Here is a 23,001-nt window from a genome sequence, read left to right on the forward strand (position 1 = left end):
AAGCTAGTCTTCGTAATGGTGACCATGAAACTATCATTGATGTAAAAAACATCTGGTTCACTAATGTCCTTTGGGGAAGGTAATCTGCCATCTTTACCTAGTTTGGCTTACCTGTGACTCGAGATCCACAGCAATGTGGTTGACTCTTAAATGCCCCCTAAAATGGCCAAGCAAGCCACTCAGTTCAAGGGCAGTTAGGGATGGGCAACAAATGCTGGCCTGGCCAGTCATGCCCTCACCCTGTGAAAAAATTTTAAAAATTCCTGATCTGAGCTCCCCCACCCCAAGGCTTTACCGTGCCTAATTCGAAAACGTTGTAGTATGCCTGCTATTATACAGGCAAATCAGAAATAGTAAGCTGCAATCTTTGTGGCCTGTATTTTTAAAAATTCATTCTTGGGATTTAGATGTTGCTGGTGAGGCCAGCATTTATTGCCTTTGAGATGATGTGAACTTCTGCAGTCTATGTGAGGAAAGTGCTCCCACAAGGGAGGATGTTTGAGGATCTTGGCCTACTGACAGTGAGGGAACGTATGACTTTATTTTTAAGATATTAGGAGAGCAGTCTTTCTGTTCTTCTGTGTGCATTTACACAAAGTTTTGCATCACTAAAGTAGTTCTGGCTTCACGCCAGTACCAGAGTTACATAGTGTAAATCTGGTGTTGAAAGCAAAACTGACTCCAGAATCAGATTGACACTGTTCTGCAGGGTGGTTGACTGTGGTCGGGTTTTGACCCTGGGTTCAGGTTGCATTTACACTGTAGCTGTAGTGTCTATGCAAAATGAACTGCTTTGTACCAATGCTGTATAAATGTATCCTAAAACATGGATATGAACTTAATGCACGATGGTTAAATGTCTCCCATTCTATGTAGATTATTCTTTCTCCATGATCACTGTTTCCAGGGGGATAATCTCCAGCAAGTGGGTTCATTATTCTGTAAACCTTGATACATGAGCATCCCTAATGGGACAGGTTAGCAGTTAAGTGCTACATTTTGAGTTTAGAAACCTTAGTAAATGATTTAACCAGTTAATTTATATTTAATAATGTGTCTGGATCACAGTTTATGCATTTCGGCTAAAAGGGATTTGCATTTACAACTGCATTTTTTTCTCACTTTTTCAGTTTTGTGTTTACTGTGCTCACCCTATTTTTAGCACAGCCAGCCTTGGTTCAGAAATTGAGTTCATTTGTAAAGTGATGTTGTATTTTCAGAAGCTGTTCTATATAATGTTAAGCAACTTACGTGAAGCTAAGTTACATTACATAATTGAATCCCTTTTATACTTGTAACAAAATATGACTTTTTTGTATCTGGATTTGCTGTTTGTTTTAATAAGGTTTTGAAAGTCAATAAGAGTAAAGAAAGAGCAGTTTTGACCTAGGCATTTCTGTTTGGAGCTGAAAGCTCTTTGTGTCTGGAGGTATATACAGTACAGTCCATTAGCATTGAACTGGACTCCACTTAAATCAATATCTTATGATCTAAAGGACAGGATTTTTAAAACCACTGAATCTGTGGAATTTGGTCTTATAGATATTGCTTTCAGTAATGTAGTGCAGGCAGTAAGCATATGAATTTACTTGGGTTGGAGATTTAAGTGCCCTGTCCTCATTATTAATTTAAATCTATTCTGCAGCGCAGCATAATTCAAAGCCATTTGGTGTAACTAGTTTGATTGAAACCCTACACCCCTTCCACTTGCAGTCTAGTAGGAGGTATATTGATCAGTCAAAGCAAAAAGGAGGATAAGCAACATTGAATTCAGAATTTAATTTAAAACAATGCCTTTCACTTCATGAGACCTTATTGTCAGCTACCCTCTACTCTTGAATAAGCTGGGCAGCATGTTAGACCCTATCCAACCATATCTTGCCAATGTTTGGCAAGCAGTGTCCCCTCAGGATTCTGTTTACAGTTGAATCTCTCTGTACAGAGACTGTCCAAGTAACTCCAGAACAATTTTTATTGATGTTCAAGTTCATAGATTATAATGGTCTAGGGGGTAAGAATTTGTTGAAAGCTGCATCTGTAAGATCATTTAGGAGTTGAATGGCTTTTTCAGGTTTTGTTATGGATTTTAAAACCGAGCTGATTACTCAAAATTTCTGCCAGAGGGAATGATACATTTTTTATATTATTGCAATGTGCAAATGCAGTTACAGAAATACATGCATCCTGGTATTTAAAAGATTTGTCATATATTTGCACAAGTGATTAAGTCAATAATTGATGGCGCTATAGACTAAAACTGTGCAATACTTATCCTTGAAAAGATTGAGGGGTGACTTGATTGAGGTTGATCTAATGCTAAAAGCACCAGGTAGATACAAGGAAACTAGTTCCCCTGGTTGGGGAATCAAGAGCCAGGGGACATGACCTTAAAATTAGAACTGAACCATTCAAGAGGGAAATTAGCAATTGCTTTTCTGTAAAGAGGGTTGCAGAAATCTGGAATTCTCCTCTAAAAGGCGGCATATACTGGGACAATGGAACTTTCATTGGACAAAGGCATTGAACGGGATGGAAATAAGGCAGGTAAATGGAGTTGTATACTGATCAGCTATGATTAAATTGAATAGAAGAACAGTTTCAAAGGGATGACTGGCTAGCTTCTGTTCCTTTGCAACAGCAGGTACAGCAAGCAGTTAGGAAAGCAAATAGCATGATGGCCTTTAGTGTAAGGAAATTGGAGTGCAAGAATAAAGAAGCCTTGCTGCAATTGTGTGGGGCTTTGATGAGATCGCACCTGGAATACTTTGTGCTGTTTTGACCTCCATATGTAAGGAAGAATATACTTGTATTTGAGGCTTTACAGTGAAGGTTCACTAGATAAGTCCCTGGGATGAGAAGGTGTTGACCTATGATGAGAGACTGAGAAAATTAATCCCATCTTTTCTGAAGTTTAGAAAAATGAGAAGTGACCTCACTGAAACATTCAGGTCTCTTGGGGATTCGGTGGATATAGGGAGCAGGCGAGAAACAGAAGTTAAAGCCCGAGATCAGCCATGATCATATTGAATGTCAGAGCAGGTTTGACGGGCCATATGGTGGCCTCCTTTTTTTTATGTTCTTATCATCTTATGTGGCACAATAAGGATAGTGTTGACTACCGCTGATGTGGATCAGGCTCTGTGCTTATTTTGTCTAAGTTCAACCATCTTGATTTGAGCATTAAGTATTGAGAAGATTGTATCACATTTATGGAACTCGCTGGAAACAGGCTTTAAAAGAAGGTTGAATTTGAACATTGTTTTTGAAGAGTAATAAAGCAAGTTTCCAATACAACTTCTGTTATGAATTTTTGAAGTGACCAGTTTCTGTAGTGACAGAACAGAAGGGAATTCAAGATACATTGCACAAGTTTTTGCAGCAGAGGTGTACGGCAAGTGCAAAGGTTATCATCAGTTTCCAATTCACTGGTAAGAACAATCAGCTGACTCCAGGACTTGTGCACAAAATCAAAGCTGACACTCCAGTGCAGTATCTCATATTGTTGAATGGGATGTTAAACCGAGGCTTCATCTGCTCATTCAGGTGGATATAAATATTCCATAACATTATCTGGAGGAAGAGCAGGGGAGTTATCCCTGGTGATTAAAAACAAAAAAAACTGCGGATGCTGGAAATCCAAAACAAAAACGGAAATACCTGGAAAAACTCAGCAGGTCTGGCAGCATCGGCGGAGAGGAACAAAGTTGACATTTCAAGTCCTCATGACCCTTCAACAGAACTGTTGAAGGATCATGACGACTCAAAACATTAACTTTGTTCCTCTCCGCCGATGCTGCCAGACCTGCTGAGTTTTTCCAGGTATTTCTGTTTTAGTTATCCCTGGTGTCCTGGCCAATATTTATCCCACAATCAATATCACAGAAAAGATGGTATGGTCATTATTACAATGCTGCTTTTGGGTGCTTGCTGTGAACAAATTGGCTCTTGTGTTTCCTACACTACAACAGTGACTACACATGAGAAAGCACTTCTTTGGCTGTAAAGTGCTTTGAGACGTCTGGTGATTGTGAAAAGCAAGTCTCTTTGTAAGTCATGAGTACAATGTGTTGATGTTAACTTCTGCTGACGCAGTTTATAAATGATGATTTCCCCTCTATCTTTAAAAGTTTTCAGGCAGTTTAGTGGAGTGATCATGTTCTCCTTTCCTTCCAGTCTCAGGCAGTGATCAGCAGAGGCTACATGGCCAACTATAAAGAAGAAAGGGGAAATGAAAGAATGAATATGTGGAGAGTCTTTATTGGGCTGCTCTACATTTCTCTTGGAGGCTGACTTTCAGCAGCTGTCAGGAGCAAGATCCTCATCCTTTTGGTTCAGGGTGCAGCCTACTGGAGACGAAAAGGGAATTTTCTGATGTGGGCCAGAAACTAAGATCTTTCCTGTCCCAGTATTGCTACTTTAACCAAATAATTTTATTTCCTCTTGTTTTCATGGTTATAAATTAAAATTTCCTGCTGTCCACTTGGCAGCTTTTTCAACAAAAAAAAATCCACTTTGATAGAGCAGGAGCCTAGACAGAGCCTGCTCAGATGCTGTAAGAAATTCCACTTGTTTAGTGCCCCGTGCAAGAATTACAGCCTAATTCTTAGTTTTAATGAAGTGACTTAATCCGATCCATTTGTTCCAGTATTAAGTTCCTATTTTACTGTATTATTTCCATTGCTTGATTCAAACTGTTGAGTCTTTCCATTTTTAATGAAAAAAAAATGACTAATCTCTCAGTAAACAATAATGACTCTGTTTGACTATGGCATCATATCACTGCTGTGTAACCCTATATCTCAAAATTGCCTGGAAGCTTCATGGCATTAAGCTGAACACTAAAATCAAACTCTACCATGCCATTGCCCTTGCCAGCTTGCTGTATGTTTCAGAATCCTGGGTCTGCAATAGATGCCACATCAAAGCTGTAGAATGCATCGACCAAAGACACCTGAGGTAGTTCATGAGAATTCGATGGCAGGATAAAAATCACAAACAATGAGTGTCCTTCATCATGTTGGAATCAAGAGCATGGAGACCACCCTCCAGAAAATTCAACTTAGATGGGCAAGCCATGTCTCCTGCATGGGTGACTACAGAATCCCCAAGCAGATCTTCTATGAGGAACTGTCTCAAGGCAAATGACATCATGGTGGTCAGTACAAATGATACAGTAAGTTTGATAACAGCTTGAAAATACCCTAAAAAGGAGCCTTGTAAACCTCTGCATTGCAGACTCTCGTTGGGAAAACACTGCTGCTGACTGGTCCACTTGGAGGCAAGCAATAAAATTTGGTTCAGCGTGCTTCAAGGATGATCTATGCCAAACTCTCAACATCCAACGTGTCTAGAGTAAAACCAGAGGTGATGCAGCTGCAGATGTTCCCCCAAGCACCAACAACAACAATATCAACCGCCAGTTTCATGATTGGCCATGTCTATCTTGCATCAGCCATGAGAGGACCCACGGAGACAACAAAGTCACTTACAGCTTGAACATACTCAAATAATGAGAAGTCTACCACCATACCTCAAACTGAAATGCACATTTGTGCTATCAAGCAAGCTCGTAGATCATATCACTTCATGCTCGCAGTGATGACTTTAAAAGCCACAAGGACACAATAACTAGTTTTACCAGTGTATTAGAGCTAATATTTCTGTTCAGCTCTGTGATTTGATATAACCTGTAAGAAACCCTTTTTGAAATTTTCAATTCTCTGTTGTATGAGGAAAAACTTAAATAAGTTCTGTGCAGTAATCTGTAATTGTATCTGTTCCTACCTCAGCATGTCTGCTGTTAAAGCCCTAATAGGTACCTGATTACCTCCAGGCTTGACTGTTCCAAAGCTTTGCTGCCAACTTTAACTCATCCAAAACCTGCTGCCCATATCCTAACTCGCTCTATTTCCCTCAACCATCACCCCTGTGCTCACTAACCTACGTTGGTCCCTGTCCAGAGAGATTCTGTTTTTAAAATCCTCATCCTTGTTTTCAAATCCCTCCATGGCTTCACCCCTCTCTAACTTTCTGTAGCTCTGCAACCCTCTGAGATCTCTGCACTCTTCCAATTCTGGCCTTCTGCGTACCCCCGTTTTCGTCAATCCATTATTGACAGTTGTACCTTCAGGTATCTGGGTCTTGAGCTCTGTAATTCCCTGACTATACCTCTCCACCTCTCTCTCCTTTAAAATGCTCCTTGAAATCTGGCTGTTTGATGAACTTTTCAACCACTTGTCTAAATATTTCTATATGTCTTGGTGTCAAATTTTGTTAACACTCAAGTGCCTTGAAACATTTTGCTGCATTAACGCTACTATATAAATGCAAGTTATGATGTTGCTGAAAATTGTCTGAATATGGCCAACTCAAAGTACAGATTTGCACATCTCTGATAAACTGGGATTGTCGCACGTTGTAAAATGTACAATATTTTTCATTGAGTATTTCAATTGGTTTTAATTTTCGTGATTCCAAGTGTTAATGATGGCAGGAAAATAAAGTGCCAACGGTTAAGCAACTGGTCTGTTAGATGAAGTTCAGGGTTTGACACAGCAGAACCCGCAAACTGTTGATTGCTATTAAACAAGTATAGGTACAGGTAACGGTCTAAGAGTTTTAATTGTTATCAGAATATTGACTTGTTTTTCTGTCATTGTTACACATATTTAGTATGTTTAGTGCCAGTATTTTCTCGGTTTCTAAAGCTTTCTTTGCAATGTGTTAAATGTATTTTCAAGCTGCTATCAAACTTACTATAATGATATTACACTAGAGTATCACAGCAGAATGTAGTCTAATATTTTTAGATTATTAGTGGAATCAAGGGAAGAAAGAGAAATTACTGGGGATAATTCCATTATTTTAAAACCACATTAATTGGACCTGCTTAGTACTGAGTGCAGTGCTTATAATATGAACAAGCATTCCTTGCTTTACCAGCAGAGCTTACTGTAGTGAAACAAAGAAAACCTTGTATTGATGTAGTGTTGTTTACCACCTTGGGGTGTCCCAAAATGGTTTACAGCCAATAAAGTACTTTTAATGTGTTTTCACTGTTGTAACATGGAGATTTACACTGCTGTTTAAATCAGTTCAATGAAGAGGTTTAAAAATGCACTGGATTATCTTCCACCTTTCAGTAGCATTGCACTTCTTTCCTGTATCATCAGCATTGCTGCAATCAGGTTTATTTGCATTTTGTTTCCTTGCTATGTATTGTTATGACGATCATGATATAACTCATGTCATTTAGCCTCCTCCTGTAAATACTGATTAATGTATTGTTTTTCCACAGTGCCTGTAATATCTTACGAATTGTGTAGGAAAGGCCTCAATCCTTGATGCATTGGAATCTGCCAAATGCTACGGCTCCCAGTTGACAGATCATGGCACTACATTTCAAGCTCTTTGCAATCTCTTGAACTATCCTCAGAGCAGAACTCATTTTCTTTTAATGGCACAAAGTGACCTTTGGCTTATTGTGAGAGCTCTATAAAGTGTCATTGCTGACTGCCAAGTTTGTAGAATGATGGAAGTCCCGTCCCATGAACAGGATGTTTTGCTGACAAATTCAACATATGCAGCAACTGCTGGGAGCAAAGAGGAACTCTCCGATGATGCAGCTGTGTCTGGGTCATCTGTCACAGGAGTTGACATAAACGGTGAGCAATTGGCACCAAGTTAAACATTTTGTTAAAATCTCTCCAAAAATGTACGTACTTGGGTGTTTTTGTTAAAAATGTTTTTATTTACTAAAATGTGAAAAACTTTAAGATCACAAATATGAAGATGCAACAGTTGAGAGGTGATGTCAATAGGAAGTGCCAGTGTCAGTATTTGTCTTGTTGAGTAGGTGAATTAGCTACTTGTTTTAAAGTACAGCCCTGTATAGATTCAGCATTGTGTGCTGCTTTCATTGTGCTTGTTTCCTTGCTGGAGAAGTACAACTATTGTTAAATCATTGTGCAGTTTTGAGTTGTGTTTCTAGGAGGAGGATCTCAATTTTAGTATTCTGTAATTCAGCTTGTAAAGAGTCATGCATTTTAATGTACATTTTATTTAATTTTTGTGAATACGTTTACACAGTGCTGCTGTTGAACTGAGTCCAGCAATATGACTAACTAAAACGATCATAGGCAGAAATGTGATCAATAACCCAGGACTACAAATGTCACTATAGTTTATTTATAAACACAGATAATCATGATGTTATGAACACTCCTTGTATGAAATAAATGTTGAAGGGGAAAATCCAAATATTACCCAAGGACAGGCAATGATTTATTTTCCTTCACCTTCAAACTTCCTCAAAAATCTTTGGATTAGCATCCCGCCCTTCCCCTTCTCTCCCCCACCCCTCTGTGATATTAGTCACAGGTTTGATATTATCCACAAGGTCAGCTTTGTGTGCATGCCAATGACACTGAGCTCTAACACTCACTATCTCTGTGCTGCCAGACTCTGTCGGTTGTCCCATTGTGAATGAGTCGTAACTTCCTCGAGTTAAACATTGGGTAGGGTGAAGCCATAATCTTGCCACTGCCACAAAATCTGCTTTCTTGCCACTGATTCTATCTGTGTCTCGAACCACTACTTTTGGCCTAAACCAGACTGTTTACTGTCGTCTCAATATCCTGTTCAGCCAAAAGCGGGGTTTCAGGTCCTGCATTCTTTCTGTCACAAAGACCACTTATCCTACCTCTGGCCCTACCCTCAGCCTTTGTCACCTCCAGATCTGATTACTCCCTTGCTGTTCTTGTTGGTCTCCTTTCTCCAACTTCTCCAAAACTCGACTGCACGTATTCCTTCTTGCTCATCCACCGTCCTCTTCCTCGCTGATCTAGAGGTGGTTCCCTGCTCCCCAAAGAATTGAATTTGACATTTCTACCCTTAAAAACCTTCTGTGGCCTCACTCAACTTAATTTCTGCAGCCTTTGCTCTGGCCTCCTATACAGCTCCCCCTCCATTTGGCCCACCCGCTCCTTGACTCTACTTTGTGGATTTAGTTTTTTGTTTTTTTTGTTAAACCTCCTCAGAAGCCATTTCTTTGATCAAGCTTTTGGTGACTGCTCCAACTTTGTCAAGCTTGCTCACTGTTCTGTTTTCCTTGTGTTTTTCTGTGATGAATCTTAAGAACATTTTTTATATTAAGGATATTATATAGTTGCATGTTGTTGTAAGGTTAATTTTTTTTTAATATGGGTATGTTATTCTCTGATTCCTCTCTCCTTTCTGGCCAGAGCTGTACTTCTCCTGTCACCGAGTAGGTGACTTCCTAAATGTCACTGAACCAGTGTTGCTCATGAGCTAATTGCTGGAATGGATGAGAGATAACGTTCCCTTAATTTTAATAAATTCCAATGTGCTATGCTACTGTTTGTGGTTTTGACTTTTAAAGGTTGTTTGGTAGGGGTTCCTCCTTTTAACTTATTTATATTTATTAGCAATAAATTTTAGTACAATTGCTGCTGCATTAGCCCAATTCATGTGCGTGCGTGCGTGCGTGTGTGTGTGTGTGTGTAGAAATTAGTGCTGATTTTAAAATATACTGAAAATCAGGGTAAGGTGTAGATTTTGTTGATAGTCAAATATGTTTGAATTTGCAGTACCTATGTTTTTTTTAGAGCCATCCCACTATGACCTTGGTTGATAACAAAAGCCATTCTCTGTGAAGCCTGAGATATAAGCAAACCTGTGGAATTTTGGAGCACCTCGAGGCCATTTTCTGTGACTGGCCTGATCAAATTTGTGGCAGTTAACATTTGATAGCCCAACCCTAGTGTTTACATATGTACCTGGGAGTGTCAGCTGCCTACCTGCAGGGAAATGGAAGCGGTGTACTGATATCTAAAGAGGAGCAGGAAATGTTTTTTTAAATGGAGTAAGCAGGCTTTTTTTAAAAAAACTAATAACAGCAAAGACAAAAAAAATCCAATGTCCTTCACAATACTGGTAGTGTTTTTTTTTTAAATAAAGGATTTTGAAGAAATTGGCTAAAATTTACAACCTCCCAAATCTCCTCAGCACTTGCCTGTTTCAGATTGTCAGAAAGTAGTAATAATGTGGCATTATTGAAATAAGGCACTTTGGAAAGTGTGCAGCGAAATATTACCTGAGAGGTTTCAGATAAGTGTTTTTTTTATAAACAGGTATATACATATTGTGATGAGTAATCAGACTTGAAAATCTTGTACTTGAAACCATATCCGAGTGATGCAATGCTTTTACAATACTGTCCCTTTGTGTTCACCTCCAACTTTACTGTGTTTGCAGACTCCGCTGGTGAAATTATAGACAAACTGTGAGCCAGACCCAGCCACAGCAGCTGTGATCTCCTCCTCATCTAGCACCTGGAATGCAAAACATTTTGTGGATGCTTTCCATGGCTGTGGAATTGTAGAGCATCGATGAGAAATTCTGGTTAAAATGCAAACAAAAATCTGAATATTTTATTTTGAAATGATTCAGTCATCTGCATGGATTTGGCCAGACCTAAGGGTGCTGTCAGATTGATGGTTATCGCCCTAACTAACTACCTTAAAGGTGAATAAATACAGCCACCTTTACGCATCAGTTATGTCACATTCGAGAGGCTTGAGCACAGTATCTAGGCCAGTGTTTTTTAACTAGGGTACACTGAACCCAAGAGTTCCATGAGCATCCCTAAAGGGTCCTGTGCATTTTTTTGGGTCATTTGGAAATTGTTCAATTCTAAGATACAACATTTGTGCATGCAATGAAAAATAATGAATTTCTTTTGCATTTTCATTAATTTGTTCAATAGCGTTTTACTTTGTTTTCAGTTTTATTTTATTATATACGGTGGGAGAGAGAGTTGGAGTTCCACAGAATTTCACAATATATTATAGGGTTCCTTAGCTAAAATAAGACTGCAAGCCATTGATCTAGGATGACACTGCAGTCTCGTGCTGCACAGTTGCAGATGTCATCTTTCGGAAGAGACGTTCAAACCGGGACCTTGTCTTCCCTCTTGGTTGGGTGTGGAAGGTCCCTGGACATTTATTTTGAAGCAGAGTAGGGGAGTTCTCCCCAGTCTCCTGGCCAAAGTTTATTTCTCGACCAATAACCTAGATTGATTATAATAGCGTTGTTGTTGTTGGACTTGCTCTGTGAAAGTTGGTTGCGAATTTCTGACACAAGCGTGCTTCATTGGCTGTGGAGAGTTTTGGGGCATCCTGAAGTAATAAAATGTCCTGTATAAATCCAGTGTTAATTTTTTTACTTTGACATAACAGGTTTTCTCTGAATTTTCATGCTTTGATTTCAAAGAGGGAAAAATATTCAATTTTCTTTTTATTTGTCCACTGAATTTGGGTGACAATGGAAGGGCTGCAATAATTGCCCCCCTCGAGTTGCTCAGAGAAAGTGGAGGTGATGGACTGCCTTGCACTGTTGCACCCTATGTGGTAAACTCTTCTCATCAATTGATTATAACTGAGTGGCTTCCTTGCTTGCTTCAAGTGATGATATAGATCAACCATGTGATGTTGCTGGAATCACAAGCAGGGGTGGCAGGCTCCCTTCTCTGAAGGAAATTAACAAGTCAGTTATGTTTCAATGCCAATCTGGAAACGTTCAGCATTATTCCTATAGTGTCAAGCTATAAATTACTAGATTTTTAAAATTAGGTCCACAGATTGCACAGTTAGGGTTTGACCTCATGAGCTGTAAGCTGCTGGACCATTCCCATAACCACTACACTACCAAAGCAAGAAACCATGCAAACTTGTGAAGTATGCAACTTGTAAAGATTTCATGGAATGGAGATTATTAATTGAGTAAAATTGCAAAGTTTGCTGTTTTATTAAATATATAAAATACTCAAAAGCCATTTTTACAAAACCATGCAAATTTTAATATCAGTAAAGGTTGGTAAAAGAAGGAAACTAGCTGGAAGAAAAGTCCTTTCATCCGTCAGATGTAGTATCACCTATAAGATGATGTACTACAGCAGCTCGCCAAGCCACTCCAAACCCACAACTTCTACCACCTAGAAGAACAAAGGCAGCAGGTAGATGGGAACACTACCACCTGCAACTTCCCCTCTAAGCTACACCCCATCCTGACTTGGAACTATATTGTTGTTCCTTCATCATCACTGGGTCAAAATCCTGGAACTCCCTCTGTAACAGCAGTGTGTGTGTACCCACATGGACTGCAGCAGTTTAAGAAGGCAAGTTCACCACTACTTTCTTGAGGGCAATTAGGAATGGGCAACAAATGCTGGCCTTGCCAGTGATGTTTGCATCCTAGGAACAAATGAGAAAAAGCATATTATGGAAAGTAAATACAGTTTAGGATCCCCACTCTGGATTGACGCTATAAATTTAATGTTAGTCTGAAGCTGAACTGCTTTCTACAAATGCAACTTTTGGGAATTTTGTTCTTGGTTCCTAATATTGTAGAGAAGTAACTTGTGTTCTTGATGAACCTCACGAAAAATATGAGCAAGCCATTCTAGAACAGCACCAGTTTATGCCATTGGTACCTGTGATATTTCCCACTGCGCCTCATTATTTTTGATGAATTAAGCTGTCATTTTCCTGTGATCATTGAATTGTTCCTGTTACTTGGTATGACTATTTTGATATCAAAATAAAATACTCAAAATTGGTTCCTATATATGTACTTAATATTTTTCATCTCAAGATGTGCCAGATAATAGGGTAAAACTCTGAAATGCAATAATTGTAAACCTGACTGAAAATATTCCCTTAATGTAATCATTGTGCATTAAAGTTATTTTGTAGGTGTATGAAATTGACCTGCTAGTGAGTTTCATTCTTGGAAACGTTATTTTTTACTAGTCATTGCTTTGCATGTGTGTCAGTTTTATTCTAGTATCTGCATGTGTGGTCAAGATTAACTGCATTATTTATTGTGTTGGAGTCATTGGTGGAAGTTGTGCTGTTACTGCACCTAGAATGTTTGGATGGGGGGAAGGAAGAGAGAAAATGAGGGACGATGTTGTGACACCAAGGATGAAGGGTTCTTCAAAATAGCTGACACATGTGACAACTGGTTGGAGTCATACTGAGCACGAAGGAAGATGATTGTCGTTGTTGGAGGTTAGTCATTTCGAATCCAGGACATCACTTCAGGAGTCCCTCAGGGTAGTGTCTTCAGCCCAACCATCTTCAGCTGTTTCATCAATGGTTGACAGAAAAAGTAGACTTTTCTGGCGATGTTTTTCTTGCCTACATTAGGCTGGTAGTCTGCATACAGAAGAGCGACATTATTTTCTGTTGGTGTAACATTAAATTCACAGTGAGAGAATTGAGCTCTGATCTTTCTTTTGTCCTAGGCCCAATCATCAGCTGCTTCATCATTGACCTTCCTTCATAAAGTCAAAAGTGGGGATGTTTATTTATGATTACACAATGTTTAGCACCATTTGCGACTCCTCAGATACTGAAGCAGTCCATGTCCAAATGCAGCAAGACCTGGACAATATCCAGGCTTGGCTGACAAGTGGCACATTTGTGGCACACAAGTGCCAAGCAATGACCATCTCCAACAAGAGAATCTAACCATTGTCCTTTGACATTCAATGGTATTACCATCGCTGAATTCCCCCACTATCAACACCCTGGGGTTACATTGACCAGAAACTGAACTGGACTAGCCAAATAAATACAGTGGCTACAAGAGCAGGCCAGAGGCTAGGAATCTTGTGATGTGTAACTCACCTCCTGACTCCCCAAAGTCTGTCCACCACCTACAAGGCACAAGCTAGGAGTGTGATGGAATACTCCCCACTTGCCTGGATAAGTGCAGCTCTCACAACACTTAAGAAGCTCGACACCATCCAGGACAAAGCCGTCTGCTTGATTGGCACCACATCCACAAACATTCACTCCCTCCACCACCAACTAACAGTGGCAGCAGTGTGTACCATCTACAAGATACACTGCCGAAACTCACCAAGGCAACTTAAGCAGCACTTGGCAAACACATGACCACTACCATCTAGAAGGACCAGGGCAGCAGACACATGGGAACACCACCGCCTGGAAGTTCCTCTCCAAGCCACTCACCATCCTGACTTGGAAATATATCGCCGTTCTTTCACTGTCACTGGGTCAAAATCCTGAAACTCCTTCCTTAACAGCACTGTGGGTGTACCTACACCACAGGGGCTGCAGCAGTTCAAAAGGCAGTTCACCACCACCTTCTCAAGGGCAATTAGGGATGGGCAATAAATGCTGGTCTAGCCAGCAACACTCACCCCATAAATGAATGTAAAAAAATAAATAATTCCTCCCCCACACACACACACACACACACACACACACACACACTCACTCTGTTGAGTGGGGATGTGCTAATGTAATGCTACTCGATAAGTAATCCAGAGAACGTGAGTTCAAATTCCACCATGCCAGTTTGAGAATTGAACTCAATTGAAATAAACCAACCTGGATATAAGAAGTTGGAATAAGTGCAAGTGACTAGAAATTGTCATAGATCCCAGCTGGTTCATTGAAGAAGGGAACCTGTGGTCCTTATTCAGACTGACCTATGTGATTCCAGTCCCATTCCAAAATGGTACTCTTAACTGCCCTCTGAAATAGCCTGGAAACCACTCAGTTCTATCAAACCAATACAAAGATTGAAAGGAAGTAGATGGCCCACCATCACTACTACCCCTTTGTAACTAAGAATGTGCAATAAATGCCCATGATGCTCAAATCCTGAGAATGATCCAAAATCAAATTGTAGCTTAGGCCCGGTGTACAGCTGACACTTCAGATGTAGTCATTGTAGGAGGAGAGAGAAGGAAGAGTTGAAAGAGAGAGGAATCGATCAAGGCTAGTCTTATCTTGTAGATCAGTATCTTCTATTGGCTTTTTGTTGAATGAGATTCATAGTGATCCTTGTACTGTGGAACTTTGTACAACATTGAATGGTGGATTTATGCCTGCGGTCCAAACTTATGGCTGACCTTTGTGCCATTTTAGGAAAGTACTGGTCAAAGTTCGAGTATCTTTCCACACAGAGTGGGATGGGGGAGACCGAAAAGTAAAAAAGAGGCCATAATCAACCTTTTAATTCACATCTCTGTCAGCTTAATCAGTGTGTATTTTGGCCTGGGAAATGATAGCTGTCCTTTGCTCCCAGTGTTAGTGCTTGGACTGGAAAACCGGCAACCCGGTAATGATGGTTGTGGCACAGATAGTGGTGGGTGAGGGGTGGTATAGGACCAAATGTTCATTGAAAAAAAAAATAGCCATTGATGAAAATAAAATTGCCAAAATGTCCGTAACATTTGGGTTTCATTGCTGTATGAATATGGTCAGAAGCCCAGCCAGCAAACTGGAGATGTGTTATTTTCAAAACCCTCTCTCTTTATCTCAGAACAAACTTTAAGGAGCCTTACTGTGACTTTTGGAATGTCAATGGTGTTTCTCAAAAGAAAATGGAACATTTGTGCTTCTATTTTGTGATGAATTATCAGTTCCTAATTCTGAATAAATGTAGTTTAGCCCTTCACCTGTGTAGTTCCAGACCTGGGTATATATTTATTTTGAAAAACGATAAATTTATAGTGGTTCTGGCACTGAAAGTTGACAGTAAGTCATGTTTGTACACACTACAAGCTAAAAAATTTGAAAAGAAGTGAGTTTTCAAGGACAGAATGTGGAGTTACCCTGAAAATAGATGTAAATTGTAGATTGGAAAATTGCCAACTTGTGATACTAAGCTATGTTTTTATGCTTTGAAGCTTTCCTGCCAGTGCCTGCCAGATGACCAGATGACATTTTTAGACAAAACAAAATAATTTATTCCAAGCCTTTGCCTTCCTTTTAAAGGTTATACTTAAGGTAATGAAAAATAGTATTCAGTTTTCCATCCTTGTTAAAACAAGAAAGAAATTTGAACTTGGTTGATGAGCCGAAAGCGAATTTGTGATTCACTTGTTTCAGTTGACTTTTTCCTCTTTTCTGTTTTATGTCAGTTTCCTCCCCAATCCTCCTCTAAATCTAAAATATCAAAGTCATGGAATGCCTTAAAAAATAATGCCACAAACTTAGTAATAGTTAGAAGACTGAGAAAAACAAGTTTAGAAGTTTGCTTTTCAGCTGGTGTCAAGTTTAAGTGGTAGAATAGGGTGGTACTAGTTGCTAACTGTGCTTCATTTTTCATAGGTGCCTATGTGAACAGTACAGATAAAGTGCCAAACATTGGAGCAGCAATGGACGCCAGCAGTATCTCAGGCAAACATGAGGGCAAGATCCAGCAACTGTGTGCTTCCAGTGATAAAGGTGCTGATGGTGAAGGAGACGGTTGTCAGAATGGATCTAAGTCTGTTTACAGGTCCACTGGGCCTTCTGGCATTCCCCAGGTTGTCTCTAACTCACCAGAAAGTCAGCCACCAAAGTGCAGATCTGATGAGAGCACAGAGCCTTCCCCAGGTGTGGATGGTTTCCATGACAACTTAAAGAAGCCTCAGGGAGCTAAATCTGAGATGTTTGTTCAAAAAAGTGAAGCTTTGCAGTCGCTCATTCTAAGTCTTCCTATGCAAGAAACCAATTTGTGTAAGCATTTATTTACAGCGGGAGCTCTTCCACCCTCCTTCCTCCTTTTTTGAACTTTCCTCTTTGCCAAAATTGGCATGCTTTTTTAAGCTTAATTGATCAAGCTGGCAACTCCATGTGCTGTCTCTTTCTGTGCATGTGCTACTATAGAAATGTCTTTTAAGAAAAGTTTGGTACATGCAAAGCTGCTCTGTTCCAAACATCAGTAGCCAAAAAGTGAAGTTTACAGATATCAACTGGTGTCAGCAAGAATAAGGGACACGTCCATCTACTCCCTTTTGGATCTGAGCTTGCTGGATGGAAGTGCAGTGGGTAAGTTAGGAGCGAAGTAGTTTGGTTCAAGGTGGAGCTTATCTGCTTCGTATCACAAGGTGTTCTTCTGCTTCAGTACAAATAACTTGTTGGAATCAATTTCCATTCATGCTTTTGGGAATTGTTACCATGACTCCTCTTTCTCTTCACCCCCAAAAACCTATTATTTTTCCTACCCCATACTGAGATGATTGCAAAGGAGGTTGAAATTGGACATGGGGCTGGAGGCATTAGCAGAGGTGGAATGAAGCTATAGAGGGATTTGCAAGTGAGGACACTGATTTTGAATTTAAATCCATTGTGTAACAGGGAGTTAATGGAAGTTGGTATAGTAAAGGACACATGGAGTTTAATGCAGGGTTTTTAGACAAGCTGAAGTTTATGTTTCAATTCGTCGTGTGGCAGCTACCCATGATACAATATGATGCTATTTTCAACTTTTGGTCAATAATCATGTTGATCATTTTGCTCCTGTACGTTAATTGTATTCCCTTAACCGTGTAATGACATACATCAAAATAGCTGTATAAACTACCTCACCTTTTCCAGAATCTTTATTTACCTCTTTTGAACACTGATCCTTTCCTGTGTCCCTTCCCTGCAGTTTAAAAAAATAACAAGAATTAATGATGTGAGGTCAACAATTAAAAGTAGCATTATAAAACTCACATTGTAAAAAATCTAATTTTAAAAAATACATCAAATTTGAAAATCAGCTCTCCTATGGTAGTTGGCAATATAACTTGCCTGCATTCTTAAAAATGGTGACAAAATAGCAAACCAAATTAATTTTGGTATTGCCAACTTAGGCATATTCACTCATACAGAGCCTCTTGTACCACATTTGTCATGTTACAGGAGGCTGAATAACAGCAGCTTTGGATGGAACTCCTCACTGTTACCTAGAGTTTCATCATTATAATATTGGGGAAGTGCTGAAGCTGCAAGAGCAGCTCCAGCCTGTAGAAACCACTTCCTTTACCTTTTTAAGATTACAGGATAGTGTTGATGTGAGGTATGTAAAAGTTCCTGCCCCACCCAAATTCAGCTGAAGGAAGTAAAGGGGTGAGAGATGGAGTAGAGAGTTCAAAAAAGAAACTCGTACATGTGGTTTGTTTTAGCTTGCTTGAATTTCAAGTGGCAAAAAGTGCAAAACCAAATCCCATTTTGTTTAATGTATGTTGCAGCTCTAAAACCCTGTTGCCTTTGATTCTTTTGCAATGTGCTTCAGCTTTGTGTTTCTTGTTTGTGTCTCTGTGCAAATGAGTTTTGTTGTTGGTATTAACACAAATACTTTGTATCCAGATTTGAGGTTTCATAGTTACTGTGTTTGGCATTTGATAGATCCTGAATCCTTTGGATTTTGCCTGCGGAATAAATTCCTGCTTGCTGGAATTGTAGGTAGATTGAATTTTTACTTTGCCAAGTTCACCTTGGATTGGCAATTGCAGGATGTGTATAGTGTTTAGGGTAAAAGCAAAATACTGCGGATGCTGGAAATGTGAAACAAAAACAAAAATACCTGGAAAAACTCAGCAGGTCTGACAGGATCTGTGGCGAGGAATATAGTTAACGTTTCGAGTCAGTATGACTCTTCATCAGAACTGTCTGTTTAAAGTACCAGTCAACATAGACCAGCCATTTAATTTTTAAAAATCCCAATATTCTCCCCCCCCACCCCCCTGCATTAAACCCATAGCTCAGACCTTCAATTTAGCCATTAGGTTGGCAGATGTATGTTATGCTGTAATTTGTTCAGACCACAAGGGAGTGCCCTAATAAATCCCAGTCAGTTGTTTGGCCTGTCATAATGTTGGAGATTAACTGTGGCAGGGCTTTGAGGACATCCAGCTGGGGTTCAGAGCAGGGTGGGGATGTAGCATGGGTGGTAGTCAGACTGTTTCTGGTTTGTAAAGAAAAGTAACTTATTTTTTTAAAAAAAGAAGCCTTTGGGCCTATGTGATTGTTTTGGGATTGGACTTTTTAGTCTATTAAATTTAAACAGTCCCTCGCAGTTGATAATGTCACTGGATAGAAGAGCAACATTTTTAAAAAAATTGATATAACATTGCATTATGTCACCTATATATGGGCAGAGGTGCTATTTGCACCCCCCCATCACTTCCAGCAAGATCAGCAGGCCTGTTGCTGCATAACATGTTCTGCTGGAATTAGACTGGCTCCCTGTTTACTTTTACTGGGAGACACTTGTTCAGGTGGCTGCTTGCCCGGGAGGAGTAGTCAGCTGACTTTCCATGAAGGGAAATCACAGCTGAATCAGCCTTCTCCTCACTTGATGTCAACAAATGTTAATGGATAATAATCCAGGATTTGCTAATTTGCCTTTTAATTGCTCCCTTCACCCCATCTTCTAAAACCCTGTGGTGCAGAGGCCAATTATAACTTCCTACCTCTTGCCTTGCTAACTCAACATGAACTGAGGATGAATCCTAGAACTTTCTGATCCCTATAGTTTGGTCTTGCATTATTGTTCCTGCTAGGCTATCCAGGGAGTCAACTTGCCCTCACTGGAATCTCTATTTGCTTTTTTATTGTCTTGTAACTTTTAACTTTGAGGCGATGCCATGCCCCATACCACCTACAGCTGAAAGAGTCAGTAATGTGTCACATGTGCTAACTTTGTGCTAGTTATTAGAAAGCTTTCCACAGTGGCTTGGACTTGGGCTACAGTAATCGTGATAGTTATGGTACTGGATTGGCAATCCAGAGGTTGTAAATTCAAATCTTACTAGGCAAGTTGTGAAATCTAATGAAATAAATTTGTGGGCTAGTGTCTCAAAAATAATTGGCTTGTCAAAGAAACCTAACTGGTTCACCAGTGTCCTTCAGGAAAAATAATCTCCTCTTTCCCTACCTGATTTTGGTTCTCAAGTGACCCCAATCCCACAAGATCTGATTGTCTCTTGATAAAATTACCAGTCGTGTGAACTATTGCTACAAAGCAGAAGGCCCACTAAACTAACCGCCTCAAATGGTTTTCCCAGGAATCTAGGGATAGGCAATAAATGCAGCCTTGCTAGCATCACCCACATCCCACTGCCTGAATTTTTTGAACTTCTGCTTTCCAAGTTGGTTTTTGCCATGCATATGTTTGAACATTCATGCAAAGATACAAAAATATGATTTAGCAGCAGGAGTAAGCCACTCGGCCTCTCAAGCCTGCACCCCATTCAGTACGATCATGGCTGATCTGGCTGTAACCTCAACTCCACATTCCCGCATACTCCTGATAACCTTTCACCCTCTTATCAAGAATCTACTTAGCTTTGTCTTAAAAAATATTCAAACACTCCACTTCCATTGCCCTTTGAGGAAGAGTGTCAAAGACTCACGACCCTCAGAGAAAATTTCTTCTTATCCCTGTCATAAATGAGTGACCCCTTATTTTTAAACTGTGACCACTAATTCTGAATTCTGCCACTAGGCAAAACAACCTCTCCACCATCTGCCCTGTCAAGACCCCACAGGATCTTAAAGGTTTCAATCAAGTCACCTCTTTACTCTTCTAAACTGCAGTGGATACAATCCAACCCTGTCCGACATTTCCTCACAAGACAACCCGCCCATTCCTGGTATTAGTCTTGTAAACTTTCTCTGAACTGCTTCTAGTTCATTTACATCCTTAAATAAGGAGACCAATACTGTACACAGTATTCCAGATGTGGTCTTGCCAGTGCCCTGTACAACTGAAGTATAACCTCCCTACTTATGTATTCAATTCCCCTCACAATAAACGATGACATTCTATTTGCTTTCCTAATTACTGGCTGTACCTGCATACTAGCCTTTTGTGATTCATGCACTAGGACACCCAGATCCCTCTGAATCTGAGCGCTGCAATCTCTCACCATTTAGATAATATGCTTTTTTATTCTTGCTGCCAAAATGCAGTTTCACATTTATGCACATTGTACTCCATTTTGCCAGATCTTTGCCCACTCACGTAACCCATCAATGTCCCTTTGTAGCCTCCTTGCGTCCTATTCACAACTTACTTTCCTACCTATCTTTTGTGTCATCAGGAAATTTAGCCAATCCACGACATTTATATAAATTTTAAAAAGTTGAGGCCCCAGCACTGATCCTTGTTACATCCTGCCAACCAGAAAAAGACCCATTTATACCTACCCCCTGTTTTCTGTTAGCTAGATATGCCAATATGTTACCCCCTACACCATGTGCTTTTATTTTCCACAATAACCTTTGACGTGGCACCTTATCAAGAGCCTTCTGGGAATCTAAGTACAGCACACCCACCGGTTCTCCTTTATCTACAGTATATGTTACTACTTCAACGAACTCCAATAAATTGGTTAAATGTGATTTCCCTTTCACAGAACCATGTTGAGTCTGCCTGATTGTCTTGAATTTTTCTCAGTGCCCTTTAATAAACATCTTTAATAATAGATTCTAACATTTTCCCAATGTTAGATGTTATGTAACATGAAATTCTATAGGAAATTGTTAACTAAGATAGGTGAACTTTTGTTGGGCTGTATAACCAATCTGTTTGCAGCTATCCAGTTATGACCAACAAATTTTTTTGCAATCCATTTATGTTGTAATGAATTTCTCCACATTACAATTGTCAGTAGAGTTAATTTAACGAGCTGCCACATTGATTCTCTGCTCGATTTCATCTGACTCTCATCGACCGCCCCACTAATGGAATAAAGAGACAAAGAAAATTATTACTTTTTGTTGAAACCATGTTGGGTGTCTCTTGTAAAACAAGACCTGACCAGATTGTGCATCCAGAGATATTGGTAAGGTTTAGATTCTGATAAAATTGGATGATTTTCTTTTCTGTGATGAGGCGAGATCTAATAGAGATTTGCAGAATTATGAAGGGCTTCGATAGAGTAAATAAGGAGAAACTGTTTCCACTGATTGGTGGACAGGTAACCAGAGGACACAGATTTAAGAGTTATTAGTGTAAGAACCAGAGGGAAGGGGAGGTGGATTTGGTTTTTAACGCTGCGAGTTGTAATGATCTGGAATGCACAATTTGAAAGAGCATCTGAAGCAGATCTATTAATGACTTTCAGAAGACAGTTGAATAAATACTGAAAAGGGGAAGAGGTCTAATGGCAAGTCAAACTTGATTGGCGTGTTGGATCTATTGGTGACCGGCACTGGCAGAGGATTTGGACCAGGCCAGTTGGTTAAAGCCTGGTACATGAAATGGGATGAAGATCAAGAGGTGACTATAATGAAGGGAACGAGAATTTGATAAGTGTAAAGGGGAGTATTTTTACATATTCTCTGTGAAAGAGTGGTAGTCATGTCTAGATTAGGAAATTGTAGTTTCCATGGGAACATGAAAGTCTAGAAAAGATTAATTGGAAAGTATTTATAGACTTTTGTGACAAAATGATTATAGCTTTAGCATATTAGTTTGCAAACTGTCTGATGACATTTTTATAAATGAGCAGTGTTAGAGCGGTTCTTTAATCATTTAATTGTATTTTCTCTGATTTATGTTATAGGTAGAGTTAACAAAAGAGTTATGTAGATGGCTTGAATTTATGATTTTGTTTTGAAATCAGGTTCAGTGGATCCGTCTTTGAAAGAACAGAATGAAGAACAGATACGTTCACAGGCTCAACGGCGCCTTGAAGAACAACTCAAACAGTACAGAGTTCAAAGACATCAGCAGAGAGTAAGTGTGGTTGGATACAGCAGGTAGGAGAGGGGCGCGAGATCCAGCACATCTTTGTTCCTACTCTGTTGTACTACAACTTGTAGTAATTAACCTGTGGCACCTTGGCTCAGTGATGCGCTCATCAAAGTTAAAGGATTGTGCGTTGAAGTCCCATTCCAGGATTTGAGCATGTAATCGAAGCTGACACTTCCAGTGCAGAGGCAGTGCTGCATTTTTGGAAGTGTCAGGTGAGACGTTAATCCGAGGCCCTACCTGCCTGTCTAGGTGAATGTAGCAAGTCAGAGGGTCGTGCTGGAGCTGCAGGCCCTGCCAGTGATGATGGGGCAGAAGGAAGGGTGGATGCTGGAGTCAGGCAAGTGAATTGTTCAATCTGAGATCTGGAGTTGATAGGGATTGTAGCCAAAGGGCTAAACCAGATCCAGGGGGGGAAATTGTAATAAG

The 23,001-nt window shown here is 39.8% G+C and overlaps 1 protein-coding gene across 9 annotated transcripts in view; it reads left to right on the plus strand.

Moving 5' to 3' along the window:
* The window catches only part of golga3 (golgin A3), a 60,715-nt gene that overhangs the window by 5,774 nt on the left and 31,940 nt on the right, over nucleotides 1–23,001 (plus strand). For 5 of the 9 annotated variants that reach the window (XR_005944722.1, XM_041202176.1, XM_041202182.1 and 2 more), the window contains exons 2-4: nucleotides 7,298–7,664; nucleotides 16,173–16,562; nucleotides 22,445–22,557. Coding sequence is in view for 8 of the 9 variants with exons in the window: in XM_041202176.1 (XP_041058110.1) it covers nucleotides 7,529–7,664; nucleotides 16,173–16,562; nucleotides 22,445–22,557 (639 nt within the window). In the remaining variant the exon portion in view is untranslated. Of the gene's footprint in view, nucleotides 1–7,297; nucleotides 7,665–10,275; nucleotides 10,546–16,172; nucleotides 16,563–22,444; nucleotides 22,558–23,001 lie in introns of all 9 variants that reach the window. The other 4 variants (XM_041202178.1, XM_041202179.1, XM_041202180.1 and 1 more) reach the window with 4 other exon arrangements.

This window comes from Carcharodon carcharias, chromosome 13, assembly GCF_017639515.1.
Source record: "Carcharodon carcharias isolate sCarCar2 chromosome 13, sCarCar2.pri, whole genome shotgun sequence".
NCBI classification, from domain to species: domain Eukaryota; kingdom Metazoa; phylum Chordata; class Chondrichthyes; order Lamniformes; family Lamnidae; genus Carcharodon; species Carcharodon carcharias.